The 22,214-nt window shown below is 48.6% G+C and overlaps 1 protein-coding gene across 2 annotated transcripts; it reads right to left on the reverse strand.

Moving 5' to 3' along the window:
• On the reverse strand, positions 1-18,535 carry LOC115074067 (death-associated protein 1-like). Of its 2 annotated transcripts, none has more exons than XM_029573180.1 (4): positions 18,332-18,535; positions 17,691-17,790; positions 1,948-1,990; positions 1-1,587 (listed from the first exon to the last, which is right to left on the reverse strand). In XM_029573180.1, the coding sequence occupies exons 1-4, from the start codon at positions 18,375-18,377 to the stop codon at positions 1,468-1,470; spliced, it is 309 nt and encodes a 102-aa protein (XP_029429040.1). In that variant the 5' UTR covers positions 18,378-18,535; the 3' UTR covers positions 1-1,467. The 2 variants fall into 2 exon arrangements, with proteins under 2 accessions (XP_029429040.1, XP_029429039.1); XM_029573179.1 differs by lacking the exon at positions 18,332-18,535 and adding an exon at positions 17,871-17,994.
• Positions 18,536-22,214: the final 3,679 nt, after the last annotated feature.

A 22,214-nucleotide genomic window follows, 5' to 3' on the forward strand; every position in this document is an offset into this window, starting at 1 on the left:
TTCACTTCAGTACATCAGCCTTTACTGCCATGCTTAGGAAAACACTGAAAAGCAACAATGGCAACTGTTTCTTCTAAATTCCAATTTAAGTTACATAAAATAGTTAACAAATTCCTTAAAAAAAAACAAAAAACCATCACAAAGTAGTTTTCCGCAGCTGTAAAGTTTTCAGAATGGGAGATACTAGACTAATGGGTACCTTCATCCCAACAGGAGGTATGGGAGCACACAGGGACCTTCTGGAGCTACACAATGCAAAAACCAAAAGTTTGACATTTCTACCACCCCATGAGCTATCTCCACAGCCAGCCCTCACCAGCTGTGCTTCTTCACCCGCCACTGGCACAGACTGCGTGTGCTGATGCTGGAGTATCACGCGCCAAGGCCTCGAGTTAAGAGTAGCAGAGGTCCGCACACCTAGGAAAAAAGTGCAGAGGGGGGAGAGCAGAGATGGGGTGGCAGAAAGAGCAGGGTCTTCACAAAGGTCTATGGTACTGGGCAAGGGAAGCGACAGCTCATAGAGCATTCAAAGGCTGGCACTTCCCCTCCGTCCTTCGGGACGTCTGCTGATGCACTTAACCAAACGTTTATAGGCCAGTGACAGACTGACAATAATAAATCTAACAAAATGTATCCTTCTCCATCCTCTGTCCTCATCCCACAGAAAAATAAAATAATGGGAAACGGATACTCAGACCTCATAACTCACTTTACAAGGAGCCAATCAGATCATGGTACTCCAGTGTGACATCTAATGTGGCTTGAAATGGGACTCCTGCACCCCAAAATGAGGCTTCCTTCTCAGATGAGATTAAATCTATGCCAACCCCAAAGACAGAACAGGGCCCTGAAAGAAAGAAAGGTGAATGAGAGCACAGTAGCCTGCCTCCCACCATGTGGATGGAGAACCTTACAGTGGTCCTTGGACCAAGGACAACCAGCAAATTATAATGCACTCTTTACAATATCCTGACACTCAGCAAACTCCCCCATCCGCTCAGTGCTGGTGAGCCTAGGATCTGCTTCTGGCTGTTCCCATCCCAAACTAGCTTAGGCCTACATCTGGAGTTAGGGGAAGAGACATCCAGTATCTCCTCACTGTAAGGCTCCTGCCATAACTCATGTCAGATGTGTGAAAGAGAGAAGGAGTTTTCATGGGAACACTCGTCAAACTATGGCCACGGAAAAGACTTATCTACCACTGCTTCTTTAGCGTCACTTCTGTAGCTAGCTCTAGAATCAAATCCAACCACTCGTGTCCCATATTTCCAAGAAACCAACCCAGTGACCTGTTCAGACAGTTACAGTACTCTGACGACAACAGAGAGCCCATTTCAAGTGCCATTAAGCAGGAGTAAAACATCTTTGGCGTTTCTTGCTCCGCGCCTGGCTTCAGGCCAGGTATCTGTACAATATATACTTTTAGTTACATTCCAGCTTTGCTTCACTGCACCCGGCCGCAGCACATCACTTGCGTGGCTGGTGTATGTGTTGGTTAATGTGGTGCGGGGGTGGAAGTTTCTCCACACACGGCTGAGGCTTCTGATGGGCCACCTGGGCAGCAGCTGGAGGAAAGTCTTTGTCACCCTAAAAGTCAGCAAAGACACAAAAGAAAAGCAGCACCTTGTAAGTGAAGTCTTCACTCTCTTTCCTTTCAGGCCACATCATGTGCAGACTGAATAACGATGGAGTCTTTCTGATTGCTGGGACTGCACCCCCACCCCCCCAGAGCCCTGATTTTAATCAGGGATCATGTACAGAGTGAAATCAATGCTTCAGGCCGCACCATGTGCTGTACGCAGAGACCCCACTGCAGCCGGCGCTCAGCCTCTGCTCAGGGGGACAGGAAAGTCTCCTCTAGTCTGCCCGGCTTTAAGTTAACCCATCAGTCCCATGACATCTTACAAATTACAGAGTTAGGAGAGAAAATAAAAGAACTTTTCTTACCCTGGTTATAGCGCCCGATATAATAAGAGTTTGCTTGGGAGGGCTGGAAACAAGCAAAGACAATGAAAGAATGAGCAGAAAAGAAATCCCCCCAGCAGTATTTCTCATGCAAAGTCTACAGAGCAAATAAACGCTTGGACTGAGTTTCTGCTAAACATTTGAGTTGCTTTTCTCAGAGGCAGACAACAGGACGCTGGCTGCCCGTGTTCAGGGAGATCACCCGCTCCCCTGCCAGTTCACCAAGAGCAATCCCATTTCTGCACCAAAACTCTCCTCCTGGAAGTTTTACAGCCTAACTGATCTCAGCAGACAGACTCTGTGATTCTTCTAATGCAAATACCCAGTTTCTGAGAGAAGTGAAACTGATTTCCATTCCTGTCCCCTCTCTGTTTGTGATTTAATTGTGTCTCTGTCTAACAGGTGCTACTGAATACCTTCCTGCATCTTTGTTCTCAGTAATTGTCTCATTTGCTTCATGATGGAAACTTAAAAAAAAAAAAAAAAAGAACTCTGACAAATAGAGAAATACCCAGAAATAAAAATGTTTGCAACCAGGAGCTATCTGTGAAAAAAGGAACAGTAATCAAGGCATAGTGGTAAGCAATGCCCTTTCTTGCATTCTCCCAGACCCAGTTATAAGCCACTTAAAGACTGGGTATTTCACCGTCAGAGCAACCTTTATTGGTTATTTATTTAAGGGAACTGCTCAGCACCACACTCACCTTTTCACTTCCAATTATATGGGAACAAGCCTTAACTTTCTGCAGAAACACAAAATATATCTTTATTGTAAAACAAAAAGTCTTCTGGGACCAAACAGGGTTAGGCTGACCTGAAAGCTGGGAAGGTGAAGTCTTCAAGGCACAGCAGCAGGATCAAAAACAAAATGATGCATTTAGCATTCTTCTTGGCAAAAATATCCGGAGAGCTGGAAATCTAGCCTGCACGCCTTCATTCTGAAGAAAAGCTTTCCCCCCCAATCAGCAAAATGTATTCCAGATTCCAGCTTGAGCAGAAAAAAAAAAAAGATTACTGGTTTGTTACTGGGAATTCTCCAGGTTCTGGCCTGGAGAATTGTATTCCAGTGCCGGCCCCTCCAGGCCGCTTGGGAGCAGAGAGAAACAACAGAACGGAGGGCATTAGGGAGCCGAGTAGCTCTTTTTTGTTCTGCTCTGTCCACTCCTACCCCACCCCATCTCCTCCTGCTCTCTACATGACAAGCAAACAAAGATTGATCAGTATAAAATGTGGAGATGTACTATTGTATATCTTTGAAGGTGTTGTGTTTACATCGCTTTGATGATGTATAATTACTAGTGGAATATCAAGTTTAATAAATAACAATATATTGTAAGCTGCTTGAAGTAGAATTTAAAATCAAAATAAATAACAGGAGGAGAGGGATTAGTTTAAGGAATACCATGACTCTTTTCTTCTGTCTGCTCCAACTTCAGCCTCACTCCCTCTCCTTCAGGTCGATACTGTAAGACCGCGGGAGAGCGGACGAACGCCCGCTCTCCCGGCGTGCGCACCGGCCCCTCGCCGGTGCGGGCGATTCAGTATTTAAATGAGGTGACGCGGGAAAAACGGGGAAAAGGAGGCGCTAGGGACACTAGCGCGTCCCTAGCGCCTCCTTTTTGTCAGGAGCGGTGGCTGTCAGCGGGTTTGACAGCCGACGCTCAATTTTGCCGGCGTCGGTTCTCGAGCCCGCTGACAGCCACGGGCTTGGAAACCGGACGCCGGCAAAATTGAGCTTCCGGTTTTCGGCCCGACAGCCGCAGGCCGAATTCAAATTTTTATTTTTATTTTTTTTACTTTTTTATACTTTTGGGGACCTCCGACTTAATATCGCTATGATATTAAGTCGGAGGGTGCACAGAAAAGCAGTTTTTACTGCTTTTCTGTGCACTTTCCTGGCGCCGGAAGAAATTAGCGCCGACCTTTGGATCGGCGCTAATTTCTTAGAGTAAAATGTGCGGCTTGGCTGCACATTTTACTTACTGAATCGCGCGCGCATACCTAATAGGGCCATCAACATGCATTTGCATGTTGATGGCCCTATTAGGTGCCGCGGGTGGGCCGCGTGTTTTCCTCCCCTTACTGAATAAGGGGTAAGGGAAAACGCACGTCCAAGAGCAGGGTGACAGTGCGCTCCGACGGAGCACACTTTACTGGATCGACCTGCTTCTGCTCCCTGCAAGCTACATGAGAGAGTAAGGGCTGGTGCAGGAAGCAGAGGGCTGTTCTCTGCTGAGTTGTGAGAGCTATGGGGCCGATGCAATAATTTTCGCAGAAAGTGGGCGCTGACTTTTCTGAGATGCACATTTATTCTTTTTGCATCTGGAGTGACTGAGTAATAGCCTCATTCACATGCATTTGCATGTGATGAATGCTAACTCATTCACTCCATGTCGGACACGGGTTAAATAGGCACTAATCCCCCTGTTGCAATAGGGGTGGATTAGCGCCTATTTAATCCGCGTCCGACAGCAGTTAAACAGTGCACTTGGCTGTATGAACACACAGGGCTCTGCCCCAGTGACTTTTATTGGCCAATGATCCCAGTCTCAGGCAGCAGAGAACAGCCCTGTACTTCCCCCTCCCAGGCAGCAAGCTGGGAACAGGAGGCGAGGGGGTAAGCCTGGAGCAGACAGCACAGATCAGAGCACTCACTCTGCTCACTAATGCAGCCCCTCCCCTCCTGTCATTCATGGACAGGAGGGGAGGAAGTGAGCCTTGAGAAGACACTGCAGAGCAAAGATCAGCCACTCTGCTCTCTAAACCAGCTCTTTCCCTCCGCTTGCTCCCCTCTCCCCTTCTACCTGTAGGAAACAGACGTGAGGAATAGGAAAATTAGGTTCTTACCTTTGCTAATTTTCGTTCCTGTAGAACCATGGATCAGTCCAGACAGCTGGGTTATGCCTCCCCTCCAGCAGATGGAGTCAGAGAGAAAACTGAAAGCACCCCCTAGATATACTGGTGTGCCACCTGCGATCCTTCAGTATATGTGATATCAAAGCAGACAGGAATCCAACCATGAGAAATGCCACCCCCAAAATTTTCCAAAAACTCAGAGTGTATGCCAACTTAGAGGCCAGATCAAACAGGAACCTCCAGAAACACAGACAAACAAATAGAACATCAAAAATGCACAGGTAACATGCAACAACCGAACAGGGTACCGCGAAAAAACGCGTCATCTGTGGCGTGGACACGAACCGGAAAGAAAACACGAGCGGACTCCCAGAAGAAGAGGGCGGGCGTCTGGACTGATCCATGGTACTACAGGAACGAAAATTAGCAAAGGTAAGAACCTAATTTTCCTTTCCCTGTACTTACCAGGATCAGTCCAGACAGCTGGGATGTACCCAAGCCGCCTTAACTGGGGTGGGACCCTGAGAGTCCCGCTCGAATCACGCTGCTACCAAACGACTGTGAGGACGGCCCCCTGACATCCAGGTGATAGTGCTTGGCAAACGTATGCCAAGATTTCCAAGTGGCCGCCCTACATATCTCTTGGGAAGAGACCAATCGATTCTCCGCCCACGAAGTCGCCTGAGCACGCAACGAATGAGCCTTGAGCCCATCCGGAACCGATTTACCGCAGCCAATGTATGTGGACGCAATGGCCCCCTTCAACCATCGTGCAATCGTAGCCTTAGATGCCGGCAGCCCCTTCTTGGGCCCATTCCACAACACGAAGAGATGATCCGACTTTCGAAATTCGTTGGTAACCTCCAAATATCGCAGGAGAACTCGCCGGACGTCCAGACGTCGCAAGTCCTTACCTGGAGGAGACCGCAAGTCCTCTGCCGAGAAGGAGGGTAGCTCAATCGTCTGGTTGACATGAAACGCCGAGACCACCTTAGGTAAAAAGGACGGCACGGTTTGCAAGGAAACACCCGAATCAGAAATACGCAAGAACGGTTCCCTGCAAGAAAGAGCCTGGAGCTCCGACACTCTCCGAGCCGAGGAAATAGCCACAAGAAAAACCGTCTTGAGGGTCAGATCCTTCAACGAAGCCGAGTGTAGAGGCTCAAACGGAGCCACACACAAACCACGTAGTACCAAATTCAAGTTCCAGGAAGGACAGGGAAGCCGAAGAGGAGGACGTAAGTTCCTAACCCCTCGCAAGAACCGAGCTACATCGGGATGACACGCAAGGGAAGACCCGTCCAACCGACCTCTTAAGCATCCCAGAGCCGCCACCTGGACACGAAGCGAATTATAGGCCAACCCTTTCGTCAGGCCCTCCTGCAAGAACATGAGGATCTGAGGGACCGTCGAACGCTTAGGTGTGATACCCAATCCGGCGCACCAAGCATGGAAGACCTTCCAAACCCTAGCGTAAGCAAGAGTAGTAGAAGACCGACGCGCTCGAAGCAGGGTAGACACCACCGCGTCCGAGTAACCACGTTTCCTCAACTTTTTCCGCTCATAAGCCAGGCTGCCAGACAAAATCGATCCGCCAGCTCGAAAACCACTGGACCCTGACTCAGAAGGTTGGGAAGATGACCTAATCGTAGAGGGCCGTCCACCGCCAGGTTGACTAGATCCGCGAACCATGGACGACGTGGCCATTCCGGAGCCACGAGAATCACCGGACCTTGATGGGACTCTATGAGGCGTAACACCTTCCCCACCAGGGGCCACGGTGGAAACACGTACAGAAGGATGTGACGGGGCCACGGCAGTACCAGCGCATCCACTCCTTCCGACGCGTGCTCTCTTCTTCGACTGAAAAACCGCGCTGCCTTCGCATTCGCCCGAGTCGCCATGAGATCGAGGTGCGGAATCCCCCAGCGCTGCACGATGAGCATCATTGCCTCCGGCGAAAGCTCCCATTCGCCGGGATCCAGATGTCGTCGACTGAGGTAGTCTGCCTGCACATTGTCTACGCCGGCAATGTGGGAGGCCGCTAGACGCGATAGGTGGCGTTCCGCCCAAGTCATCAGCAGCGCGGCCTCTATTGCTACCGCACGACTTTTCGTGCCTCCCTGCCGATTTATGTACGCCACTGTAGTCGCGTTGTCTGACAGAATTCGGACCGCCCGGCCGCTTACCAGTGGAAGGAGGCGACGCAAGGCTAGACGCACCGCCCTGGTTTCCAGGCGGTTGATGGACCACGTGGACTGGCGTGCTGTCCAGGTGCCCTGAACAGCTCGGGATTGGCAGACCGCCCCCCAACCAGACAGACTGGCATCCGTAGTCACCACCAGCCAAGATGGGGGTTCTAGGGTCACTCCTTGGAGCAGGTTGTTCGGATTGAGCCACCAGGCGAAACTGGAGCGGGCCTCCTCCAGTAGAGGGAGTTCCAGACCGAAATCCTCTGATCTGGGATCCCATCGAGAAAGCAGAGATCTCTGTAAGGGCCGCATATGCGCGAAGGCCCATTGTACCATCTCCATAGTAGATACCATATGACCAATAAGCTGTAAATGATCCCACACCGTGGGAGATGGGAGATCCAGCAAACGTTGGACCAGGGCCATGAGATTGAACATGCGCTGATGAGGAAGAAAAACCTTGCCCACCGAGGTATCAAAGCGCGCGCCCAAAAACTCCAGTTGTTGTGTCGGTTCGAGTCTGCTTTTCGCGAAGTTGACTACCCAACCCAACGACTGAAGTTGAGTCACTACCAGGGAAACTGCCCGTTTGCAAGCCGCGTGCAACTTTGCTCTGATGAGCCAATCGTCGAGGTAAGGGTGCACAAGTACCCCCTGCCGACGAAGAGAAGCCGCGACCACGACGAGCACCTTGGTGAACACGCGCGGCGCGGTGGCCAGACCGAAAGGAAGGGCGCAGAACTGGTAATGGGACCCTAGCACCATGAAGCGTAGAAACCGTTGATGACGCTCTCGGATACCGATATGGAGATAAGCCTCCGTCAAGTCCAAAGAAGCCAAATATTCTCCCTTGTGGACGGCCGCAATAACAGACCGTAGAGTCTCCATCCGAAAGCGAGGCACTCGCAGGGCCTTGTTTACCCCTTTGAGATCCAGGATGGGTCGGAAAGTACCCTCCTTTTTGGGAACCAGAAAATAAATGGAATACCGACCTGTTCGCAACTGGTCCGGTGGAACCGGAGTCACCGCTCCCAGAGCCTGTAAGTGATCGAGCGTCTGAGCTATAGCCAGCCTCTTTTCCATCGGACCGCACGGCGATACCAGAAAAAGATCCCGGAGGGGACGTACAAAATCCAACTCGTAACCGTACCGGACCACATCGAGGACCCATTGATCTGAAGTTATCTTGACCCATTCCTCCCAAAACCGGGACAGCCGTCCTCCGATAACGGGAACGGAGGAATGGGCCTGCGCACCTTCATTGCGCGGGCTTAATAGCAGCAAAACTTTGCGAGGAGCCTCCACGCTGAGGCCTCCTGCCCCGAAAGGAAGGAGACCAAGACTGGGTTCTCGTGGTCTGTTGCCGCTGGGGAAAGGAACCGCCTCGTCCCGCACGAAAACGTCGTTGACCGCGAAAGCGAGCCCTTGCATTCCCAAACGCCCGTGCTTGGCGCGGCTTATCCTCCGGCAACTTATACACTTTGTTGTCGCCTAGGTCCTTAATGAGCTGATCCAGCTCCTCACCAAAAAGCAGCTTGCCCTTAAAGGGAAAGGAGCCCAATCTTGCCTTTGAGGTGGTGTCCGCCGACCAACGACGGAGCCACAGCAACCGCCGAGCCGAGACAGCCGAGGACATGATGCGTGCCGACGTACGCAACAAATCATATAAGGCATCTGGGTTATAAGCGACTGCAGCCTCCACACAATTGGCCTGCTCAGCCTCGCCCGGAGGAAGCTCCTGCGTGGTCAGCAACTGCTGGACCCATCGCAGGTTGGCCCTCTGTACGAGGCTGCTGCACGCCGCTGCCCGGACACCTAGAGCCGCCACATCAAAAATACGCTTCAGTAAGACCTCCAGCTTACGGTCCTGAAGATCTTTCAAGGCTATCCCACCCGTGACGGGGATAGTCGTATGTTTAACCACTGCCGTGACCGCCGAATCCACCGCCGGTGTCTTTAGGAGTTCCAAGGAATCTTTAGGCAAGGGATATAGCTTTTCCATAGCCCGAGTGACCCGCAGAGAGGATTCAGGCAGCTCCCACTCCTTGGAAACAATCTGTAAAACCTTATGATGGAACGGAAAGGTTTGAGGAGGGGCCCGGATCCCTGCCATAGCGATATCCCCCATCGAGGTGTCAGCGTCCTGGGGGGGCGCCGTGAGCTCAAGCTCCTGGAGGACATGCAGAATTTGTGAGCTTAATTCCTCCTTACCGAATAAACGCAGCACCTGGGGGTCGTCCCCCTCCACGGGCAACTGGTCGTCAGCTAACAGCAAGTCTGACTGATCCTGAGAAGCCAGAGCAGGATCCGCGGCCTCTGTGCCCTCAAGCCCTCCCCATGGGCGGGGAACACTGGCCCCTGCGGACCCCACTCCCAGTGGCTTTCCCTGGGGTAAGGAAGGTTTAGAAACCTTAGGGGGAGAAGGGGCTTCTGGCTGCCAACCCGCTTCAGCCTGCAAAAAGGCTTTGTGCATAAGCAGCACAAAATCAGAAGAAAAAGGGACCGACCGTTTTAAATTTGCCCGAAGGGATCCCGAGGGAAGAGGGACTTGAGGGCTATCCGGAACGGCTGGAGACCGCGTGTTTCGCCAGCCAGGGGAGGGGGGGAGGGAAGCCTCATCCTCCGAAAGCTCCGGGTCCGATTGCCGCGTGGCCAAGATGGCCGCCGCACTCCTCCCCGAGGGAGGAGGGGCCGGAGAACGGCTAGCAGGAGCGCTGCGATGCCGCGATGGGGAATGCAGCCCCGAATCGCTGCGGGCAGCGCTCGGCCCCCGGGAGGGTCCCTCGTCCCCGGGAAGACATCGGGGACAAAGGCCCTCCCGCGAGAGTCGCGCCCCCGTTCTAGCACAGGCCGCACAGGCCGAAGATCGCGGCATTGCAGGAACAAAAACGGCACCAGGAGAAAAAAGGCGCGAAAATCGAGGTGAGTTAATTCCTCACACTAGCACAGCTCGTCGGGTGGCCAAGCCACCCCCTCCGGGGTCCGAAGAGGCTCTGGCAGGCCGGGGTAAACAAAGAAAACCACTGCCTGTGCCCGACAGGACTAAGGTGGAGAATTTTTTTTTTTTTTTGTATTTTAAAACCCCCTTCAGGGTTGGGACCCCTGGAAGTGGGGGGAGGGTGACCGGCCCACCGGTAAGCTCTCCCCCAGCCTCAAAGACACCTAACCCGGGAACTGTCACAGGGCAGAGCCCTATGTGCCTGCCCTAAAGAGCTGAAAACCGCGCTGCGCTGAAGGAGAAAAAACACCAACACGGACAGACAGGAGTGAGGACAGAAAGATACCCGATGATCTTGTCCCTCTGTCCAAAATTCCCCTTATTTAATTAATTTTACGTTACAAATAACCTGACCAGACCAGGACCGCAGGTTATGCCTCTCAATCTGCTGGAGTCAGAGAATATACTGAAGGATCGCAGGTGGCACACCAGTATATCTAGGGGGTGCTTTCAGTTTTCTCTCTGACTCCATCTGCTGGAGGGGAGGCATAACCCAGCTGTCTGGACTGATCCTGGTACGTACAGGGAAAAGGCTGGAATGGAAAGCAGTGCAAATAATTCAGGTTTTGTCTGCATATTTCTATTACTAATCTGTGATCACTTATTCTGCTTTTGTTGATGGTCTGTGTGGATGACCAAGGGGAGGTATTCTGTGCAGGGATCTGCAGCAATCTGACTTATTCTGTCTTTCCAACAGGAAATGTATTGATGTTTCAGGCTCCAGTGGAATATTTGTAATGCTGCTTTTTCATGCAGGGTTGTTGCTGTTTGAGTTCCAGGAAGAACTGCTGTTTTGATTTTGTAGGTTCTGTCCTGAGTGACTTTGCAGCTGAGTTTTGTACCTGGGTGTCCTTGTGAAGTAACACAAAACCCAGCTACAAAGAGGAGGAGGAAAGAGACAATAGAAGATGAATGTTTTCTATTGTGACTAGTCAGAAGAAACAGCTCAGCCAGACATTTCAGACACTACCTTCAATCACTGCACTATTGATTTCTTTAAATTTATAAATGTAAATATTTCTTGATTTTTTTTTTTTTTTTTTTGCAGTCTACCCCAAAAATCATAGATGACACATTCATCAGACATTGTGACATCATTTCTGGAACAATGTTTAATATATAACATCATGATGTCCACTTATGTGATTTTACAAGATTGTTCGGGGAAGGGTGGTGATAAACTTAATAATCATTATGACCCTATTTACCAAAATCTCAGCTGGAGGGGGCCTATGGCCCTGAAACTTAATTAGAGCAGGGGGGAGGGGGCATAAGGTTGAAGGGTCATCTAAGGTGCCTAACAGCCTTACACTGGTCTTGCCCATAGCGTAAGGCCCTTCCACCATGCTTGTACCAGAAGCTGGAAGACGCCTCGCGCTGTACTTGCATGGGTCTGCACAGGCTATTAGAAAGCAGAGGAGTGTTTGCATCAGCTTGTTATGGACTAAGAGGAACCACCATTCAGCTCGTACAGAAGAAGAAAAAGCTGCATGTGGGCCAACAGCATCAGATTAACGAGAGTGCGGGGAGAGGTGGAGAGGGGAGGAGGGTGGTTAAAGTGGCCCTGAGTGTGCTGAGGTCAGGAATAGGGGACGAAGATAGAGAAATATGCATGGGAGAGAGTGGAAGAGAGAAAGTTTACCATTCAACTTCCCCCTACCACCCACGCTAATTCACATCAAATCTCTAGGTGACCACAACTCTGAAGTTCCCAGGTATGGATTGCGCAAGATGACATTTGTACCCAATAAGTTCCCACAGCTCCTATGAGCTTAAAAGAATAGAAACTCTTTGAACCAGATCAGTTTTGAAATTGGAGCAAACACGCACAAGGTAAGAGGCTGAGAGAAATGAAACCCTGCATGTCGGGGACAAGAGCTTTCAGGATGAGTAAGAGGCTGAACACAACGTGCTTCCTTTTCTCAGTACTCTGAGTGGAGAGGTTACACCGTTCCTTCACCTTGTGTTCACAGAGACATCATCCGTCTCTAAACACCTGCTACCTCACCTCCGCGCCTCGCCATTTCTTTATTTATGCATTTTTATTTTAAAATGCATTATCTGCCTATTCACGCAAGCATTCTAGGCAGAGCACATAACAAGCCCACACGGCTACGCTCTACACAGTCACAAGCAGGTTACAATTTAGAGGTAAAAACTCCTGGGGGGCTAACCGCACCGCTCTCGTTTCAAGATGATTGATGGACCACAATGCTTCCTCCAACGACCTTGGACTGACTGGGACTAGCACACTGCTCCCCACCCAGAGAGACTGGCATCAGTAGTCACCACCATCCACCGTGGAACCTCCAAGTCCACTCCATGGCCCAAATGGCTGAACAAAAGCCACCATGACAGACTGGACCTTACTGAGTCTGTAAGCAGTAGGGAAAGATGAAACTGCTCTGACACTGGATCCCAGCAGGATAGCAACGCCTTCTGAAGTGGTCTCCTATGAGCAAACGCCCAGGGAATGAGTTCCAAGGGAGATGCCATGGAGCAGAGGACTGCAAGTAATCCCAGTCTCTGGGGACCCGGGCCTGCAAGAGACTCCAAACCTGAGACTGCAACTTCTCCTCTGTGAGAAAAACCTTCCCTACTCAGGTATCGTCACGCACCCCCAGAAAATTCAAGACTTGTGAGGGGAGAAGGGGCTCTTGATAGGTTCATTATCCACCCCAACGATTACAAGCGGTGCATCACCGCCTCCACCACTTGCCTGAATAGGTCTTGTGACTTTGCCTGAATCAGCCAATCGACCAGATACAGGTGCACCAGAACGCCCTCCTTCCTGAGGGCCACTGCCACCACTACCATCACCTTGGTAAAGGTCCTTGAAAATGCTCTCCTAGGATCATGAACCGGAGAAATCTCTGATGGTCTGGATGGATCCTGAAGTGCAGAATTGCCTCCATCAGATCCAAGGTCACCAGGAACTCTCCTATTCGCACTGCCATGATGTTGGAATGCAAAATTTCCATCTGAAACTGTGGAACTTTGAGAGTTAGATTCACCTGCTTTAAGTCCAGAATTGGGCGGATCGCCCCATCCTTTTTGGGCACCACAAAATAGATGAAATAACGTCCCCTCCAGCGCTTGTGCGGAGGAATGGGAACTATGGCTCCTAACAGACACAGGTGCTCGAAAGTTTGCAGCATGACTAGCTCCTTTTTCACCGAGACACAGGGAGACTTCATAAAGAGACTACTGAGTGGCCGAGCAAATTCTAAATCGTAACCTTGTTCTATTACGCTTAGTACCCAATGGTCCGACGTGATTTGGCCCACGCCCCGTAAAAATACGTGAGACGACCTCCTATCACGGGAATGGAGGAATGGGCTAGCCTCGCTTCATTGTGAAGACTTAGTCCCGCCTGGACCCTGGCTGATGACTTCCCTGCCCACTCCATGGATCCGAAAGGACTGGTTCCAGGACTGCAACGTCCCCGAGGCCTGTCTCTGCCCAGTAGCTGGAGCTCTGCTCTGCTGAAAATGCCTCTAGCCACGATACCGAGGACATACTGGAAGAGACCCCCCTCGGGCTTGTCTTCCGGCAATTTTGTGAACCTTATTCTCACCCAAAACATAAGGACATAAGATATGCATACTGGGTCAGACCAAGGGTCCATCAAGCCCAGCATCCTGTTTCCAACAGTGGCCAATCCAAGTCACATTTACCTGGCAAGTACCCAAACATTAGATAAATCACAAGGTACAAGTGCTTTATCAGCTGCTCCAGGTCCTCGCCAAAGAGGAGCATGCCTTTGAATGGCAGCACACCCAGCTGAGCTTTCGAGGAGTCATCAGCCGACCAATCCTGCAACCAAAGAAGTCTGCTGGCTGAGACTACGGACATCATCGTTCTGGAAGAAGTATGAATGAGGTCATATAAGGCATCTGCGCCATAAGCGACTGCGGCCTCAAAATGCTCCACCCGCTGAGACTCCATGGGTGACATACTTCTGTTCTCCTGTAACTGCTGCACCCACTGCAGTGACGCTCAAAGCATTAAGACCTGGCTGTTCAAAAAAGCATTCCCGGACACCGATTAATCCTATTCAGCCAGTTCAACCACTACCCCTTGTAAAAATGTTATTACTAATGTAAAATGTTATTACTAAATGTTATTACTAATGTAAATATCTAAAAATGTTATTACTAATGTAAATATCTACATCCAATGTTATCCTCTCCCTTTCTTCTCTTTTCCCAGTTCTAGTACCTTGTTATTTGTAACTGCTTCCTCCTCACTAATAGATTACTCAATTTGTTATTTGTACACCCCTGTTTTATGTAAACCGGCATGATGTGATTGTATCATGAATGCCGGTATATAAAAATTTTAAATAAATAAATAAAATAAATAAAACTACTCCAGACAGCCGCCCAGATGCCCAGTGCCAACACCTCAAATATCTTCTTAAGATCCACTTCTAGCTTCTTATCTTGCACATCCTTCACAGCCACGGCCCCTGCCACCAGGATGGTCATCCTCTTCGTAACTGCGGAGACAGAGGCATCCACCTTCGGAACCCGCAGGAGTTCCAGAGTATCTTCGGGCAATGGATACAGCTTATCTATGGCCCGGCTCACCTTAAGGCCAGTCTCTGGAGTGTCCCATTCCTTGACTACCAACTGTTTCACTGACTTATGAAAAGGAAAATTCTTGGCCGGACCCCGAAAGCCCACCATGACCAGATACACATCTTCCTGGTTCAATTCCTCCTGAGAAGCCACTATACCTAACTCTGCCAGGATAAACGGTATCAGGGGACCCAGCTCTTCCTTCTGAAAAGGCGGAGCACCTTTGGATCGTTTCCGTCCATCACTGGGACCTTTCCTGGCTTCTCGGCCAGATCCTGCGGACCACAATCTGGATCAGCGTCTGGGGTGCAATTCCCCTGTGACGATTGTCAGTCAGAATCTTCGGAGGAAGCCTCTTCAGTGGTCCCCAATGGCGGAGGACCACGGACCGCTGAATCCTCATGGCCCCTGAGGTCCCTGAAAACTTGGACCTCTTTCCGGGAGGGGGTCCAGCTGCCCTGCGCTTGCAAGAGGGCTGCCCCGTGGCCTGGCAGGCTAAAAAGGCCTTGTGCATTAATACCACAAATCCAGGTGAAAAAGGAGAGAAACTCTCAGAATCCTCCTCCATCTGCCCTCCGGGCTTCCTCGGGACTTAAATCGGGTGAACAAAGCACGGGCAGGAGTTCCCCTTCCCCCACTGCAAGCTGCGACTTAGCCACGAAGGTTTCCAAAATGGCTGCTGCTCCCGCACTGTGGGAAGGGATCGTTGGCCTCGTGCCACACAGCTTTTGGCCCACCAGACCGATGCTGCACAGGGATGCCGCCGCAGTCCCTTCCAACGTGCCCTCCCCTGCTGAGAGGCACCGGAAACATCAACCATCCCGCGACAGGTGTGTGGCGGCATGGCCACAAACGGAGCAACAGCTCCTTCAGCATGCCTGGGCGCCGCACCGACCACACGGCAGACACCCGTAAGGGGAAAAACCAACGGGAGCCGAACAAAAGTAGAATGATCCCCCGAGCTGCCTCCCTGCACCGCCAGCATCGGGGAAAAACAGCAATAAGGCAGCGCAAACCTTGCTTCCAAACACTTTGCTCTTCTTTTTTTTTTTTTTTTTTTAAACTTTACAACAAAACAAGACACAGGCGAGAGAAAAAAAGAACAGCCTTATCTGAAGCTTGGAAAAGGCTTCTACCCGAACTCCAGGTGAGGGTACTGGACCATCAGCTTTCACGTGCAGCGTGGTATCAAGAGCAATTTAGGTTTTCCAACCCCTGATTGTCCGCCCCTACAACCCCCACCAGGACCTGCCAACCTCCTAGGAGAGAAACCTTCTTGGAAGAAAAAGTTTCCGTCTTTATTTATTTATGTATGTATGTTTTGTTTATTAAAGGATCAGAACTGCAGGTTTTGCACCTCCTCCATCTACTAGAGACAGAGAAATACTGAGAGACTGCAGGGGCTACGCCAGGTATGGGGTGGTGTCTGTGAAAATTTCTCTGTCTCCATCTGCTGGAAGGGCGTGTTACAGGTTCAGACCGTGCACACTGGTATCCTGCCCAGGGGCTCTGACCTGGAGTCTAATCTCATATAAACACACAATTACTGGGATTATACCTGGGGGTTTATCCCCTATACAAATGGCCACACACAATTATTGGGATTGTATAGGGGATAAGCCCCTGGGTTTAAGCCCCCAGGGATAATCCCAGTAATTGTGTGTTTATATGAGATTAAACCCCCCCTGGGCAGGGCACCAGTAAGCACAATCTGAACCCGTAACAGGGAGGCAAAACCCAGGAGTCTGGACTGATCTGGGTACGTATAAAAAGAGTCCCACGTTCTAAGGAGGGAGAGACAGTAACTCTTGTGAGCGCACAGGATACAGCTCACTGATGCTCTTTGATGTCACCCCTGGGGCTGAGTGTTCCAATGCCAATCCAGGACTAGGGACAGGGACAGGGACTTGACTCCCCCCCCCCCCCCCCAAGTACCTCCAGTGCATACATTTTATTCTACGTGCTTTCAACCAATTGATTATTTTTACCCAACAAAGTATCACGAGGGATGTAGCCACGCGCCACTGGTGCACTCATACAGACTCTGAAGTGGAATGTTTGCTGAGCCGAGCCACTTACCTCAGCCAGGCAGCACTTTTGAAAGAGGAAACAATACCAGTTATTCCAAGGCCCGACATGCTCCACACTATATACATTTAAGGTGCCTTACATCTGTTTTCTGATGATAACTTAATAATTTTTCCCCAAGAAGCAAAAGACTCTTATTGCACTCAACTCTACTCCAAAACTGGTGATTATTAACACCCTTTGCTCTTTTTCGTCTACACAGCATACCCCGTTCTCTGAACAGACCTGCTGCAAACAAATGGTTTCCCTGGAACACCAAGAGGCTACATGTAATCTCTTATCAGATACACAGTTCTCTAGAATAGGTAGGTGCTGGTTCTGTTCTATGAAAGACCAGCAGTAACATTAGTGAACAAAGCAACTCTCTTCCTGTCCACTGCAATCCAGCATGCTTTCATTATCACTGTTTGCCTTCAGTCCACACATTATTTGTTCATTGTAACTTTATCTTCCTGTTCATTGTAACTTTATCTTTCAGCAAAAGGATGAAAGAACAATGATAAAGGTAATCTAGTAACAGAAATCGGAAATGACTCATTACACTTACCAATTTATATCAATTACAAACTATGTTACCGACCCTAAAATTGGCACCTATGTAACTTAAGATACATTAGCCTCATTTTATGTGCCTTAATGTAAACCGTTGTGACGGTTCCCACCAAACAACGGTATAGAAAAATGTTAAATAAATAAATAGTTAATTGGTTACTCCTTGTTTCACTGCAAACCAGTACGATAAGACACTAGTCTTGAGTATGGGTATATCAAAAGAATTTAAATAAATAAATAATTAAATAAATTATGCCTAAGAAGTCGACAGAAGAGGAAAAGATTTTTGTTTTAGGGGGGTTTTTTTTCCACAACTGTAACACCAGGACGAAACAATGGCAAATAATTCTCTGTACTAAAGCAAAGGGTGGGGGCAAGAATAGATAGGGATGGGAGAGAACCAGTGTCCTGGCAAGGCAGGAGTGGAACCTCTGGTCTGAGTGGAAGACCCCTTACCTGCTACTTTCCCATTCTTTCCCATCCTTATCCTTTTCCTGGTTCTGCTGGTCACCACTGCTGTGATGTTTGCGGACTATACGCATTCCTCCTGCTTTCACTGTAAGAGAAGACGTGCAGTCAGTGCACAAACCCAGGCCACACCCAGCATCCCCACATCTGCTATTATCACAAAAGTACCTTGTACTTTTTTGCATACAAAGGTGACTTGGCTGCTGCTGTTTTCCATTTCCTTCTACAATTAGCTGTGTTCTTCCTTGCCTCACACCAATCCCGTTTTCATACTACACAGGACACCCCACATGAATAATACTCCTGCAGGGGTGCTTCTTTCTTATAAGATACGGGAGGAGGGGAAGAGATAGCATGGGTTTTGTAAACACACCCCTCCAAATGTCTGTGATTATATAAATGTCCCATTCATTAGCATTGCACTGTAATCTTTGTATGCTGTTCAAAACAACAAGCAGGACACCACACCTGGCAGACAGCAAATTTGCGCTGTCAAACAGTAGCAAATGGTAGTTTCCCTTCGAGAATCTGCTACGCCCGTACAAAAGGCTCCTCAGATCTTGCACCTGCTTTATTTGCGGGTAGGATTGTGGGACGGGGGACAAAAGAGAGACAGTTTTTCGCAGGACCCTGGATAAAACTAAGCGCCACGGCCTCCCCAAGCGCGTAGAGCATCCAAAGGAAAATCTGTTAATTATTTCACAGTCGCTGCTTGTGTGCGTCAGGCCCCTATATCATTATCATCAAGCGCATGGGAGAAGGTCCTCGCCTCCGGCTGGCCCAGTCCCGCTGCACGCAGTGACTTGCAGTTACGATTTCTCCATGGGAGTTCCCTACTACAACAACAAATATGAAAACTGCATCTCCCTGCATGCACCGGGCAAACCCTGGCCTGGTGAGGAGGTGGCGGCGCTACCCTGGGGCTGTGGCCACAGAGTCCCCCACGCTCCCCAGCTCACCTGCGGGAAGATGCCCTGCACGGGTCTCCATCGTCTCCTTGGGCCGGTAAAGGCCGCGGCGCAGGCCCCAGGCTCCGGTAACAGGCGAGCGCCGCGGCTCGGGCTCGGATAGCGGAAGCGACCGGGTACCGGAAGCAAAACAAAGCACACGTGACTGGGCGATGTCACAGTGCAGGATGCCGGGGGGGGGGGAGGGGCGGTGAGGTTGGTAGGTGACGAAGGCCTGGAGCAGCAAGTAACTCCCCCCTCCCCTCCGTCAGTTAGCCGCATTTGGTACCGTCCAAGCTGTCCCATCCACAGCCCCTATAAATACCCGTCTCGCTGGTCAGGCCGCAGGCGTTATCCCTGCTCAGTATATCCTTCTCTCGTCCCAGTGCTAACATTGTTGCTAATTCAAAATAATTTTTCAAAACGGTTTACAATATAATACAAAATACAATATTAATAAATGAAAATATAATTTAAAAAAACATGATTAAAGGCATAACAGACCAAATCACAAAAATATAAAACACCCAGTGATATTTACTAGCCCTCAAAGACCTGGTTAAAAAATCAGGTTTTAACTGACTCAAATACCCGTCTTGAGTATTAAGCATCTACATCTCCCAGTGCTCCCCAGCAAGTACCTAAGTAAATACCCCTTTGAGTACTCAGCAAACACTTTTCCCAGTGTTCAGGAATTATCCCTTCCCAGCAAGTAACCTTTCCAGTGCTCAAGAATCCCTCCTCAGCAAATACCTGAGTATTGAGTAACTACCCCTCCCAGTGCGAATGGTGACCAATGGAATTGTTGTACTCTGACAGATTTTTTTTTTCTTTGTTGTACACCACTTTGGGGAGCTGGGTTTAGGAATTAAGTAAATACTTATCTGACTGTCCAACAAAAACCTCTTTACCAGCTGCCAACTGATCATTAACTCCCTTCTCTTTCTAGCCACTGTCCCAGACCCCATTTTTTCCAGCCTCTCCCTGTCTAACTACCCAAGTTTGTAAGTCCTGTACTTCCACTGTGGGCAACACCTGAGAGTTCAGTAACCTGCAGAAAAAAGGAACTAACAATGCCTTTGAACAGGTCATTAGTGAGATCTCACCTAGAATATTTGTCCAGTTCTGAAGACCATACCTCCAAAAGGATACAGAAAGGCTGGAGGTGGGCCTGAGAAGGGCTACCAAAACTGTGTGTAGTCTGCAGCAAAAGCCATTATGAGATGAGCTTTAGGGACCAAAATATGTTATGCCCACACTCCAGGAGAACATAAGAACATAAGAAAATGCCATACTGGGTCAGACCAAGGGTCCATCAAGCCCAGCATTCTGTTTCCAACAGTGGCCAATCCAGGCCATAAGAACCTGGCAAGTACCCAAAAACTAAGTCTATTCCATGTAACCATTGCTAATGGCAGTGGCTATTCTCTAAGTGAACTTAATAGCAGGTAATGGACTTCTCCAAGAACTTATCCAATCCTTTTTTAAACACAGCTATACTAACTGCACTAACCATATCCTCTGGCAACAAATTCCAGAGTTTAATTGTGCGTTGAGTAAAAAATAACTTTCTCCGATTAGTTTTAAATGTGCCCCATGCTAACTTCATGGAGTGCCCCCTAGCCTTTCTATTATCCGAAAGAGTAAATAACCGATTCACATCTACCCGTTCTAGACCTCTCATAATTTTAAACATTTCTATCATATCCCCCCTCAGCCATCTCTTCTCCAAGCTGAAAAGTCCTAACCTCTTTAGTCTTTCCTCATAGGGGAGCTGTTCCATTCCCCTTATCATTTTGGTAGCCCTTCTCTGTACCTTCTCCATTGCAATTATATATTTTTTAAGATGCGGCGACCAGAATTGTACACAGTATTCAAGGTGCAGTCTCACCATGGAGCGATACAGAGGCATTATGACATTTTCCGTTTTATTCACCATTCCCTTTCTAATAATTCCCAACATTCTGTTTGCTTTTTTGACTGCCACAGCACACTGAACCGACGATTTCAATGTGTTATCCACTATGACACCTAGATCTCTTTCTTGGGTTGTAGCACCTAATATGGAACCCAACATTGTGTAATTATAGCATGGGTTATTTTTCCCTATATGCATCACCTTGCACTTATCCACATTAAATTTCATCTGTCATTTGGATGCCCAATTTTCCAGTCTCACAAGGTCTTCCTGCAATTTATCACAATCTGCTTGTGATTTAACTACTCTGAACAATTTTGTGTCATTTGCAAATTTGATTATCTCACTCATCGTATTTCTTTCCAGATCATTTATAAATATATTGAAAAGTAAGGGTCCCATTACAGATCCCTGAGGCACTCCACTGTCCACTCCCTTCCACTGAGAAAATTGTCCATTTAATCCTACTCTCTGTTTCCTGTCTTTTAGCCAGTTTGCAATCCACGAAAGGACATCGCCACCTATCCCATGACTTTTTATTTTTCCTAGAAGCCTCTCATGAGGAACTTTGTCAAACGCCTTCTGAAAATCCAAGTATACTACATCTACCGGTTCACCTTTATCCACATGTTTATTAACTCCTTCAAAAAAGTGAAGCAGATTTGTGAGGCAAGACTTGCCTTGGGTAAAGCCATGCTGACTTTGTTCCATTAAACCATGTCTTTCTATATGTTCTGTGATTTGATGTTTAGAACACTTTCCACTATTTTCCCTGGCACTGAAGTCAGGCTAACCGGTCTGTAGTTTCCCGGATCGCCCCTGGAGCCCTTTTTAAATATTGGGGTTACATTTGCTATCCTCCAGTCTTCAGGTACAATGGATGATTTTAATGATAGGTTACAAATTTTTACTAATAGGTCTGAAATTTCATTTTTTAGTTCCTTCAGAACTCTGGGGTGTATACCATCCGGTCCAAGTGATTTACTACTCTTCAGTTTGTCAATCTGGCCTACCACATCTTCTAGGTTCACCGTGATTTGATTCAGTCCATCTGAATCATTACCCATGAAAACCTTCTCCATTACGGGTACCTCCCCAACATCCTCTTCAGTAAACACCGAAGCAAAGAAATCATTTAATCTTTCCAGCATGGCCTTATCTTCTCTAAGTGCCCCTTTAACCCCTCGATCATCTAACGGTCCAACTGACTCCTTCACAGGCTTTCTGCTTCGGATATATTTAAAAAAATTTTAATGTGAGATTTTGCCTCTACAGCCAACTTCTTTTCAAATTCTCTCTTAGCCTGTATTATCAATGTCTTACATTTAACTTGCCAACGTTTATGCTTTATCCTATTTTCTTCTGTTGGTTCCTTCTTCCAATTTTTTAATGAAGATCTTTTGGCTAAAATAGCTTCTTTCACCTCCCCTTTTAACCATGCCGGTAATCGCTTTGCCTTCTTTCCACCTTTCTTAATGTGTGGAATACATCTGGACTGTGCTTCTAGAATGGTATTTTTTAACAATGACCACGCCTCTTGGATGTTTTTTACTTTTGTAGCTGCTCCTTTCAGTTTTTTCCTAACAATTTTTCTCATTTTATCAAAGTTTCCCTTTTGAAAGTTTAGCACGAGAGCCTTGGATTTGC

This window comes from Rhinatrema bivittatum, chromosome 12 (assembly GCF_901001135.1).
Source record: "Rhinatrema bivittatum chromosome 12, aRhiBiv1.1, whole genome shotgun sequence".
Taxonomy (NCBI): Eukaryota; Metazoa; Chordata; class Amphibia; order Gymnophiona; family Rhinatrematidae; genus Rhinatrema; species Rhinatrema bivittatum.